General features: G+C 37.5%; 1 protein-coding gene across 1 annotated transcript; it reads right to left on the reverse strand.

Annotated features, from left to right (window-relative positions):
- Nucleotides 1–10: 10 nt before the first annotated feature.
- Nucleotides 11–7432, reverse strand: LOC135623633 (chromatin remodeling protein EBS-like). The gene is made up of 5 exons (XM_065126819.1): nt 7332–7432; nt 6871–7213; nt 2269–2337; nt 1002–1137; nt 11–325 (listed from the first exon to the last, which is right to left on the reverse strand). The coding sequence occupies exons 1-5, from the start codon at nt 7402–7404 to the stop codon at nt 299–301; spliced, it is 648 nt and encodes a 215-aa protein (XP_064982891.1). The 5' UTR covers nt 7405–7432; the 3' UTR covers nt 11–298.
- Nucleotides 7433–12622: the final 5190 nt, after the last annotated feature.

The raw sequence follows: 12622 nt of genomic DNA on the forward strand, positions 1-12622 counted from the left end.
ACAAAAAAAGTGATAGAGCGACAACTAGTGAACTATTATTATTGCTCAAAATGGGGAATTTACTGCAGATTCTACAATACATATTCTATGATGCAAACCTGAATAATCACTCAGATCAGATGACACTTAATGGTTCCCCACTAGGCATTTGACTGTAAGAAACATATACCACGATATATGTACATGAAACCGACCATGCGAAGTACTATACAACGCAAACACTAGTAAAAGCATCAGTCACCAACCTTAAACATGCATACTACTCTACAATCTTCTGAAGGAACTTGAGTCTGACACATCATCTGCGTCGTCGTTTGGGATCCACCTGCTCATAAATGAAATTCTTTTAACTTGACGCAGGTTGAACAAATATTACTCAACAAGCTCAATGGATAAACACAATGGATGTAAAATAAGTTAAAGAACTAAATAATGTACTTAATCATGAAAGCTGAAAATGTAAGTCTAAGGTGCTTGGCACCCACAACACACAAAACACCAGAGAAGAAAGTCATAAAACTGAAAATTATTTTGTACCATATAGCACCATTTTTTACGGAAGGTAATGGTGCATGATTGCCCATACTATGATGATGGACATAGAAGAAGCTTGAGTTTCGGAAGAAATTCAAATAAGTCTTCCACATCTTCTGGAAGGCTTGGGACTCGCAAGTTAAACCAGTAATGTTAGTAGAAATGCATCAAAATTGAGACCATCGTTTTCTATAAAGAAATTGAAGAAACTTACTGCTTCTGTAGACACTTGGATCTGGAATATCTTATGTAGGCATCTCTAAATGTTGTGACATTATCTCATTAGGTATTGGTGCTACTTAATCATGAATGAACTAAAATATGGGCATCAAACTGTCATGGATGTCCTTGCTAAGTTAATCTTACCATGTGTTATATCACAATACTATATACTTGTAAATATTAACTTCCTGTGAAGTGCAGATGAGAAAATAGATCAACACATGCGCTATACTGAAATCAGTTACCTTCATATCTGATTGCTTTGAACCATTATGGGATTTTTCTGTCTCCTTCCCATTTTCAGTTGTGCAGCTCTGACAAAAGAAGTGCTCAATTTTCTTAGCATCCTCAACAGCCATATCTATGCAGGTAGGATGGTACCTGGAACAGGGAGAATACAGGAATACCATTGATGTTTTAAGATCTAAAAACACGAAATGATAGTTATTGCAGCATGTATAAGTCACATGAAAAGAAATGGATCAATCAAGAATATGAAAATATTTACTACACAAAATAGCATGAAACGTAACAAAATATTTTGGGTGGCAACTCGTATTTAGCAGTGTAACAGAACTAAACTCAAGCTTCATTCAAGTAAAAGTTCACATACCAATTGACTCCTAGCTAAACTCGAGCTCTTTAATATAGGTTTATTTTAGCGTCTGTTGTTAGATTTCAAAGTCAAAGTAACAAGGAAATTGTTACATATAATGATTGATGATGATTGATGAGATTATCTTGATAACAACATTAACAATTTATTCTAACCAAACATATATAATGATTCATACTTGTTATAAGCACAAACATGTGTATTCAATCTTGCTCTCATTTTCTAATTGTCATTTACAGCTGTTGGTAGCACATCACGATGAGGCCAAACAATTTCTATCAATCAGATTATGATCCCTCCAAAAAGTAAATACATTGTAGGAATTTTCACCTCATAGTAACTCCAGAAGCATTGTCTTAAAATATGGCATTGGCAAAAGGCAGATTAAATTAAAAATAGAGAAAGGCCACTTATAATTCCTCTATAACTCTGGATGTTAAATATTACTTCAAAAGCATTACTTCAATAGATTTATCTCACTTCCCCTATGAGTAGGACAAATGGATTTGGAAACCTAACTCATAAGGACAACCATCAACTAGATCTACACTCTTTCTTGATTCACCAACACGCCAATTATAGAGAGGAGAACATTGATTGGAAGTCCTTACAGAAGATTCATGTTATACTCAGTGTGTTGTGTTTTTGTTGGAAACTTTTGAATGGTCAGTTGCCTCAGTTGTCTACTTCAAGATTTCTTGCTTGAGCAACTATCGTTGAATCTAGGGTGTGCTTTCTATGTAACCTTGAAAGTGATGATCTAACTCATATTTCATTACATCGAAGATTTGTTTGCTAAATTTATTTGGTCCTTTCTAGAATGTAATTTGTTTTCCCTTACCTTGGAAAGGAAAAGTAACACTATAAAGATGATCAATATTAACAAAGCAACTTACCAATCATAGCAGCCCTCACACTGAATCATAAGGTCATCGGGGTTGTAAGGCATCTCACACTTGCAGAACCTGAGACAGCAATTGATGATTAAATAATCAACTGATGATGATAACAGCAGCAACAACAACAAACCATAATGTCCCAATTTTTCCATGTTATAACATTATCTGAATCATATAACAGGGCAAGATATGCTAGACGAACTATGTTTTAGTTATTAGTTGTTATGATAATAAATGAGAGGATATCCCTTTCTAAATTTTTTAAAGACAAACTGCCATACATATGAAAACATAACCAAGTATTATAATTTAAGAACAACAAAGGTTAGTAGAAAATGATAATACTTGTGATGTTAAACCTACAATAATTGTGACAACAAAGCAGTTAAACAGATCATTTCCCAAGATAAAGTCCAAACAGGCCCCAGTACAAACAAAGTTGAGGCCTAAAGTTTCAAAGCACTTCAAGGCAAGGATTGTAGTTTCGTACCGTACCGGAGTTTCAAGCGTAGCTCGGTATGGTATGGTACAGAGTACCCAGTAGTACACCAAGGTGTATCACTCGATGTGTGTGCGTGTATATATATAAGTAAAAAAAAAAAAAAGGCGACGTCGCCGCCTTGTTTCTTCTGCCCGCATAGGGAGAAGAAACGTCTCCTTGATGACGCTTCGTTTCTTCTCCCCACGACGTCTGTGCGGATGAGGAGAAGTTGCTTACGACGCCGAGGCCTCGTCGCCTCAGACGAGAAGGAGGCAACATCTCATTTGTGGCATCCGGCGACGGATCGGGATCATCGAGGGAGAGCAGTGTCGGATCTCCAGGTTCTCCCTCTTCTTTCTTCTCCCTCGGCTAATACCATCCGGTAGCGGGTTGTCACGAACGGTCGTCGCGCACTCGCAACAACTCCGTTCAACGTACCGTTCGTCGCTCACACCTACATGTACAGCTGCTTGACAACATGTTTTCTCTTGGTTTTGGGTCATTTTGCTTGTAAAAATGTAAGTTCGAACAAGCTGCAGCGTTACAAAGCGACCGCTCATCGAACCGAGCAAAACAGCCCCAACACAGCACAAAACAACTCTGTTTTTGCGTGCCGCAGGCTGATTTCTGGAATCTGCCTCCGCTCACCAAAACGTCAGCCATCTCAGCCCTTTTGAACCCCCCGGGTGGCACAGGGCTGGATGGGGCTTCGGATATATACCGGGCGTTGAATACTCTTTCGCAAGTTTGCACGTTGCCTTGACGGGAACTTGTTGTCGCGCCCGGGACCAGGTGAGCGGCTGTTTGTGGGCTTGTAGCTGTTCGTTCAACCTTCTAAAGCTCTTGTTTTCCCCCTCTCCCTCTTTTCTCTTGTGCACGCAAGGTGCTCGCTGAATTGCTTGTAAAGCTTCCCCTTTTCGCGAGACGTCGGGACTTGTCCATCGCTCGTTCTTTCGAACTAATCAACTTTCTCTTTTTACAGGTCCTTCAGGACCTGCGAGAGGTTACAAGTGGGCTGATCCTTGCGGAGCAATATCGCAAGGGCGAAGCGCAACTTAGGCAATGCAAGCTAAGTTCGCGTCTTTGGCCGCAATGGTGCCTCATGCCTTAGGCAATTCTAGCTAAGGCCGTGACAGGGTGGCGACAGTCGAAATCGACCGTTACCGACCGATTTAGGATGGTAACGAGGCGAAAGCAGCCCCAATCAATCGTACCATCGAGTAGCGTACCGATCTGCTGGCGGACCGATACGTATCGCTCGGTACGGGCGATATTATTTGAAATTAAAATCCTTGCTTCAAGCAAATTTTATCCAATCTACATGCACCAACATGCATGCGATGATGTCAAGTTAATTGAGATTCTACATAGCTATACAATTGTTTTTTCATCACAAATGCTCCAAAACAAAGTACACCTGTGGAAGTTATAGGAAATATCTGACTAACAACGTTTACCCAAAACGACATAATGGCACCTAGCAGTAAAAGCAGTTAGAAAAGAATTTTCTAGATATTCTAACAATAAGCAAGATAGGTACGAAGATATTTTGTTGCCAAGTCTCACTTAAAACTTATATGGAGGTAAACAACTAATGAGGCTCATTATCTACCTACCTTGGTCATATAATTACGTTGGATAAGAACCAATAAGATCATGAACTAAGTTTTCGATATAATGTTAAATTAATAACTAGAGACTTTTTTCTTGTAAATAATATAAAAAATAAAAGTTATGCAAGGGCCATACATATGAGAAATTTGGTTAGGTATAGTCTTCGAAAAATTAAGGTAAGGATAATATCTAAATAACAGAACCATCGAACCAATACTGGAGGATCATGATATGTTCAAAGTATTTGGTTTTACCTCACTTTCATTAATGTAAGTGAATAGATATTTTGCCTCATCTTCACTTGTCTTTTACCAATAAGTAAAAGGGGAAACCCAATGCATAAACCTCCCATCATTACAAGATCTAGGGAGAGTCAATATACCCAAACTTGGTCCTATAAGTAAATAGACCATTTTTGTGTTTTTTTTTTTGTTTTACCAAGAAATCAATTCTATCATATATTCAACAGTTCATATGTTGGAAGAGGATCCAATACTATCTCTAGTAGGTATATATTTTATGAATAAGTGTATTCTATGAAATAATTAACACAACCATTGATCTAATGCTGTAAAAGGATCATATGTTTCAAGTATAATGAGCCTTCTTGGCCATCAGTAGCTAAAAGCTTTAAGTTTTCTTAGAATGGGTAATGAGTCTTAGAGCTTTTGGAAAAGAATTCTATGATTCCACTGATTTGTTTTTATTTTACATTGATTATAAACTGGAGAACAGAACTACTCAAAGGAAAAGTGAAAATGGAAAGGAGGGACATGTCAAACATACAAAATGCTGGGAAAAATGAAAATAAGAGATGGATGCAGATAATGCATTGTCGACCCTCTCTCAGAAACAGCATTTGATCTTTATATCAAAATTGTCAAAGTATATACAGATATTTCCTTCTTATTCCTTCCTTTTTTTTGGCCAATCATTTAAACAATTTTAAGATGTAAACACGTTTAATTCCATTATTAATAAATTGGTGCTGAACTCCAGTTCTGTTTCAACTAAAAGTATACCAAGGCTGATAATATTTTCAATTCCAAATTGATCATAATTTACAACATCTAAATAATCAAGTCAAAGCTTATTAACCAAATAATTACCAAATAAACACAGCCACGCCCAAATTGCTGGACTACTTTGTAGGTAATTGTGTAATGTAGCCAGATCAAATAAATTAGCTTGTTCTTTTGAGCCAAAATTAGAAGCCCAACATTAATAAAGTCTTTCTAGAAAAAAAAGATTAGTGCTTAAATAATCTTAAATAGAATGGTGTTTAGTTTATGGAACTAAGTGTTAACCAGCATAACAAATACATAAGTTGCTTGTATGTACAGATATATTTGATAGATAACTAAAGGTGTGGATCCACATACAAATAGGAGAATAAAGCAACAATGCTATATCGTATACAAATAGTTCAAAATCCTTGAAACACCAAATGGCCACCTTTATGAACCACAAATCCAGTAATGATAATAATTGATAGCAAAAGAGATTGGAAAATAGAAAAGTTTGACTGCCGCTCAAACATCTAGCTTTTGGTTTTACTAACTTGAATGCACTAATTCAGATATACACAACTTAATGTATGAATATACATCATGTTGCTCATATCCACTGGATCATGCAACAGAAAAACAGACCACAAACAAATGGTACAGAAGAGCAACTAGGCTAATACCATACAGAATACGCGTTAGATTATTCAAACACAAAATTAGGCACATCTTTGAACTACAACCTATTAGAGATAATACTTGTAAGAAAAACGATTAGAGTCACAAAAAGCAAGAAAATGTTGACCCACAGCTCAAACTTCTTACTATACCTTTATTAACATCTATTTCTTTTGGTGATAATACTTGGATGAAGTGGAGAGAAAGTAACTTTCTAGCATTTAGTTGAAAATTCTGGAGAGAATTGACATGAGATAGACAGAACCAACTTTTTAAACCCCTTCCTTGATTCTGTTAAAAAATAAGTTGAAGTGATAGTTTTGCTTCTCTTATCTTCAACCAAACAATGAGAGAGAAAGTGAGCTTCTGTTCCCATGTATTCTTTTCTCTCTTTTCAGTCTCTTCTTTTCCCAGCTTTTTTCTTCTTTTAATTTTCTCTTCTGCACATTCAAGCTTATAAGCTAAAACCAAAATTTTAAAAGAGAAATCTCCTAAAAATTTCTTCTCCAAAAACTCGACAAATTTGATATGGAAACAGAATCAAAATCCACAAGCACCACTTAGAGGCTTCTCCAGGTACCCAAAAATAATAATGAAGTTTTCAAGGCATGAGATCAAAAATCATGCTTGAAGTTGCGTACCATAAAAAAGAAAAATCTTTTAAAGAATGAGATAAAAAAGTCTCTCCGTTGCATATCATCCAACTGTAAGAATTCAGGCATGCATTCATTGACCAAATGCATATAGACCATAACATATAAATCAAATACCAAAGAAGGGAAGAAGGTGTGAATTCTGAAAGAGATATCACATTCTTACACTGCGATTCTATCTGGGACAAAGCTCCCAGTGGCGGACCTATACTCGAACCGACAGAAGAAGTCATCGTTCCCAACAGCATCGAGCCTGGTATAGTTCTTGAAGCTGTGCACGAAGCACTTGCCCTCGATGGTGTCGGCGCTCTGCAAATCGTAGTGGTCCGACAAAAACACCTCCTTGGCGCCGTGGAACTGACGCCGCCCACCGATGGACTCCTCCGGCCGATAATACCACCTCACCCTCACCTTCACCCCGCCCCGCGCGCCCGCCTCGATGCCCTCCACCCTCGCCACGTACGGCGGATTCGACGAGTCCGGCGCCCGCATCAGCACACAGTCGCCGGCTGGCAAAAACCCGTCGGAATCGCAAGAGTTTAAGCCGAATTAGCAGCAGAAAACGAGCAAGAAAAGATCATAAACCGCGTCCTTCTGAAGGGGATCGAAGGGGGAGAGAGGAATTACGCTTGATCGATTTGTTGGTCCCTTTGATCGTGTAGGAATCGAGGGTTCGCTTCCCCTGCCGCGTCTTGGCCATCGGGAGGAGACGAAAGGCGAGACAACGAGTAGAGAAAAATAGTATTAGAAAGAGCTAATAAATAAAAGATTAAAAAAAGATTCGAGAATTTTCCACACACAAAAAAAAAATAATAATAATAATAACGTTAGCGAGAAAAGTACTCATAAAATGTTTATGCGATATAACCAACGAACGGACGAGATTTATTTAAATGATAAAATGAACGGTGGATCTATCGGTAACGATAGTTTAATGCATTCCGAAGGTTTATCTTGCACTCGAAACATTGTCCACCGTATAAATCACAGAGATGATGCATTTTAGACCGTCGGATTGATGATGGGTTTTGTTCCACCGGTTCGGTTTGCGTTAAATTGTGGTCGGGTCGACATCGACCCAATCCACCTCTAATTTTTGAACCAAGGATTTTATATTTAACTTTGTTGACTTTGTGCATTTACTTTGCCTCTAAATTTATATAGAAAAAGGCTTTTCTAATATCGATTCACTTTATTATTATTTTTGTAACGTGATTGAGATTTAATTCACTTAAACATCTCTCCTTTTATTTCTTGATCAAATCCTACAAATAATAAAAAACACATGCATTGAATTTTGAGTTTAATGGTTTGACTTGTCGAGGAATGCGAGACCGATCGACTAGACGAGATGAAAAAGGTCAAAGATACGTGATCGATGATTTGACATGCGGCACTCTTCTCCTGCACAATTTAGTCTGCATAAGATTGACTTGGACACAGGTACTATAATTCATGAATATTATGATGTTCCCTATATACATATATATATATTATGCATTTCATTTTAAGAAGATATAATCCTTTACCATTCAGGAATAATGATGACAGCTTCATGATGATTACCTTAGTTTGCTATTACCAACATGTGTTTATTATCATATACCAAAACCAGTTCTGAGTGAAGATTCCTCTCCTTGATTGAACTGTTTTACCTATTACTTCATCACCACTTCAACTGTAATAAGCTTATCTATTTTTCTAAGATTTACATTAGATTGATAATGTTCAAAGACTCTCTCTCTCTCTCTCTCTCTCTCTCTCTCTCTCTCTCTCTCTCCTGTTTATGAGAAAGTGAGGATAAGACCATGTTTTTTGTGTTTTTGTCAGCTCTGTAGCTAAATAATCCACCCAAGAAGGAAATTTTCATGGTATTGGTGAATAACTTGAGTCATAGGCATTTAATCCTGGCTTCATTATAAGACTTTATGCTGCAAACAGAGGGTTGGACCTGCAACAATAGCTAGTAGTTGTCAGTCTTTGATCAGTACTGTTCATCCTCTGTATCAGAACTACTCATGTTGCAGATAATGACACTTGAAACTTCTGCCAAAAAGTCAGACCCTCTTTCTCAAGAAAACTCATTGTCATGCTGCACTGGAACAGATAAGAGAAAGGAGTGAACCAACCACTTCTCACATTCCTATATCTGCTCACACATCCACCTGTTTGGTGTCCTATTGCAATAGAAGAGATATGAATGCTGAACAGCTCTACTCCAAAATTATCAATCTAACAAATAGAAAGATAATTATTGAAAAAGGAATTTTACAAAAGTTTTGCACTTTCATCCTCCAAAGTCAAAGTTAGATCCTTCCTCTAAGATAGATGTCTTGCTTTCTATACAATTTGTAAGATCCTAAACTTAATCCCATGTCAAATGTGAGAGATTTAAGTTGATCTATGAGGATCACTAAATGATCGAGTATCATTAACTTAGGCTTAAAAGATTTAAGTATAGATTTAGTAAGTTAATTAAATAATTATCATGCCGATCGTATTAAGATAAATGATATAAAAAAGGACATGACATAGAGTAGAAGTATATGCATGATACTGGTTGCGTTTAGACGTTGATTACTATATCCAATATTAAGAGAGGACGATTGCAATAATGCTTAGTTCTCCGAGTCAAAAATAATTTAAGGATAATTATAGATTATTCATTATAATTAGACATCATTAATATTTTAATCTTTAGACTTAAAAAATTTATATTCGAATAGTTATAGTTATAAAAGTGAAACATATATGTCTATTTATCCCACCGTCATCGTTTTTATCGATAGAAATACGAAAACAATAAACAAAACAATAATTTCAATATTCTAGTTGATAATGACAGATGACGTCAGTGATGACAGATGATGATACCGCTAATGGGTGCGGGTGACTATTATAGATGAGAAGAGTGATGACAAAAGATAAAGCTACTCTATATCTGCATCGGTATCGATACAGTTGTGAGTGGCGAAAGGACCACTCGATATTTGCATTGACAATGACATAAATGCAAACCTATCATTTTATCGATCGATAACTATATCGATATTGATGCAGAATAGCTCTCGTCTCTTATCGTTGCTCTCCTCATCTACAACAGCTACCCACGGGCCCTAGTGGCACCTTGTCTATCACCACTGATGTCATATGTCATCACAAATTAGAATATTGAAATTATCTTTTTGTTAGGAACAAGTCGGCATTGGGGGAGGGGGGGGTTGAATTAGTGCAGCGGTAAAAATCATGGTTTCTAAAATTTTGTATCGTACGGTAAAATCGATTTTGAAAATATGCTTAACTTAAAAGCATGTTTGTAAACATATTGAAAGCAGTAAGCAAGTAAGGAGGTTTGCAATAAGATAAATTATACAAAAGAAATGCAAACCAGATTTTTATAGTGGTTCGGTCGTCGTGACCTATATCCACTCCGTCGATTCCTCTTCCATCGAGGTCACCGGCATCCACTATCGATCTTCCTCTAATAGGGAAGATCAACCTCCTTCTTACACTCCTCTTCTCCTTTTCAGGAGACAACCTTTACAAGAACTCACTCCTCTCTTAAACTATTTTAACACTTAGACTATAAGAGAAGGATTCTCACAAGAGATTACAATAGTATTTTTCTCTTTTTAAATTCTTTGTGCTTGTGTAAGTTAACCAGGGATGAGAGGGATATTTATAGGCTTTAAATTGATTCAAACTTATAGCCTAAAAAGGTCTCATGCTCACCATCACTTGAGTTTATACTCGAGTGATCTTCAATTGTTCTAAGTCTGAAATCCTTCCTGTTCTTTGGAAGTTTGTCCTCAAGTTTGTTTTGTGCATTGTGCATCATTTCATATGCCATTAATGAACCAATTAGTTCTTCAAGTGAAAAATTATTAAGATTTTTTGCCTCTTGTATTATGGTTACTTTCGATCCCAACTCTTATTAAGAGAACGTAAAATTTTGTTTACAAGTTCAAAATCTGAAAAACTTCTACCAAGTGTTTTTAAACCATTGACGATATCCGTGAAAGGGGTGTACATGTCTCCAATGGTTTTACTTGGTTTTATATAAAACAATTCAAAATCATGCATCAAAAAGTTGCTTTTCGAATCTTTATCTTTGCTGGTGCCTTCATGTGTGATTTCAAGAGTATGCCAAATATCGTGCACAGTTTCGCAAATAGAAACACGATTAAATTCATTTTTATCTAAGGCGCAAAACAAAGCATTCATAACTTTCACATTTAAAGAAAAAATCTTCTTCTCCAGATCATTCCAATGGTTCATTGGAAGAGAAGACCTTTGAAATCCATTTTCAATAATATTTCATAAATCGAGATTCAATGAAAACAAGAAAACTCTCATTCGAGTTTTTCAATATGTGTAGTCCATCCCATTGAACAAGAGAGGACGAACGAGAGAGTGACCGACGAACGAGAGAGTGACCCTCTTGAAAGCCGAAAAGAGCCATTTCTCTTGGGTGTTAAATCAAATGAGAAATTATGAGGCTCTGATACTAACTAAGAGGCGGGGGGCGGGGGGAGAGGGGGGGGGGGGGGGGGGGTGGTGGGGTGGTGGGGGTGAATTAGTGCAATGATAAAAATCATAGTTTTTGAAATTTCGTTTCGTATGGTAAAATCGATTTCGAAAATATGATTAATTTGAAAGTATGTTCGTAAACGTATTGAAAGCAGTAAGCAAGTAAGGAGGTTTGCAGTAAGATAAATTGCACAAAAGAAACACAAACCAGATTTTTATAGTGGTTCGATCGTCGTGACCTACACCCACTCCGCCGATTCTTTTTCCATTGAGGCCACTGACATCCACTATCGATATTCCTTTAATAAGCAAAGATTAACCTCCTTCTTACACCCCTCTTCTACTTTTCATAAGTTTAGGAGACAACCTTTACAAGCACTCACTTCTCTCTCAAACTATTCTAACACTTATACCAGAAGAGGAGGATTCTCACAAGAGATTACAATAGCATTTTTCCCTTTTTAAATTCTCTTGTGTAAGTTAACCAAGGATGAGAGGGGTATTTATAAGTTTTAAGTTGATTTAAACTTGAAGCCTAAAAAGGTCTCATCTCATGTTTCCTGGGTACTGGCGATACCATCATCGTTATTGGGCGGTACTACCGTCGCTAGTCTGTCACTAGGTAGTGCCACCGCCTAACATAGACGGTATCACCGTTGGCAGCATTCACTACCGATGGTACCACTGCCTAGTCTGGGAGGTACCAATGCTCAGAAATCCTAGGATGCTGTCTCCCAAGAGATGCCATCGTCGGTTGGGCTTTCAGCATCCTGGTTGGGCCTTGAATTCGATCCAGACCAACCTAACTTCAGGCCTAGTTGGCCCCTAATAGAGTTGATGGGATTTCCTCCCAAATCACACTTTAATTATGTGCTAACTATGATTCTTAAGACATATCCTAAGCAAATCAAGTCTGGTTAGTCATGGTTTCTTCCGGCAAGCTTCCAGTGAACTTCCGACGAACTTCCGACGATCTCTCGGTAATATTCCAGCAGACTCTCGGCAAGCTCCTGGACTTCACAATAATCTTATTGGCGAGTTTCGACGAGATTCTTTGGCAAGCTCTAGGACTTCTCGGTCAATTCCGATAAAACTTTCGATGAATGTCCGGACTTTCGATGAACTCTCGAACTCCCAACGAAATCACGTTCTTGACTCCGGGACTTCATTTTGCTTTATGCCTTACTATCGTAGTTAATCCTGCACACATTAAACACACTTTGATCTAGACAATTATTACTAAGCATAAATCATATTGTCCGGCATGTCATTGGTCCATCAACGCTTCGTCCGATTCTTCGACGCATTTTCGTCTCTTGCGGCCTATTGCCCAATTAGTTAGTTGACCTCCACAACTCCGATATTCTTGGCGTAATATCCGCTCTTCG

Source organism: Musa acuminata, chromosome BXJ2-9 (assembly GCF_036884655.1).
Source record: "Musa acuminata AAA Group cultivar baxijiao chromosome BXJ2-9, Cavendish_Baxijiao_AAA, whole genome shotgun sequence".
NCBI lineage: Eukaryota > Viridiplantae > Streptophyta > Magnoliopsida > Zingiberales > Musaceae > Musa > Musa acuminata.

Coding starts and splice junctions, on each gene's coding strand:
- LOC135623633 (XM_065126819.1), bottom strand. CDS start 7,404: ATGGCCAAGACGCGGCAGGGGAAGCGAACCCTCGATTCCTACACGATC. Junction 7,214..7,331: donor GACCAACAAATCGATCAAGC/GTAATTCCTCTC, acceptor GGTTTTTGCCAG/CCGGCGACTGTGTGCTGATG. Junction 326..1,001: donor CAAAGCAATCAGATATGAAG/GTAACTGATTTC, acceptor ATTTATGAGCAG/GTGGATCCCAAACGACGACG.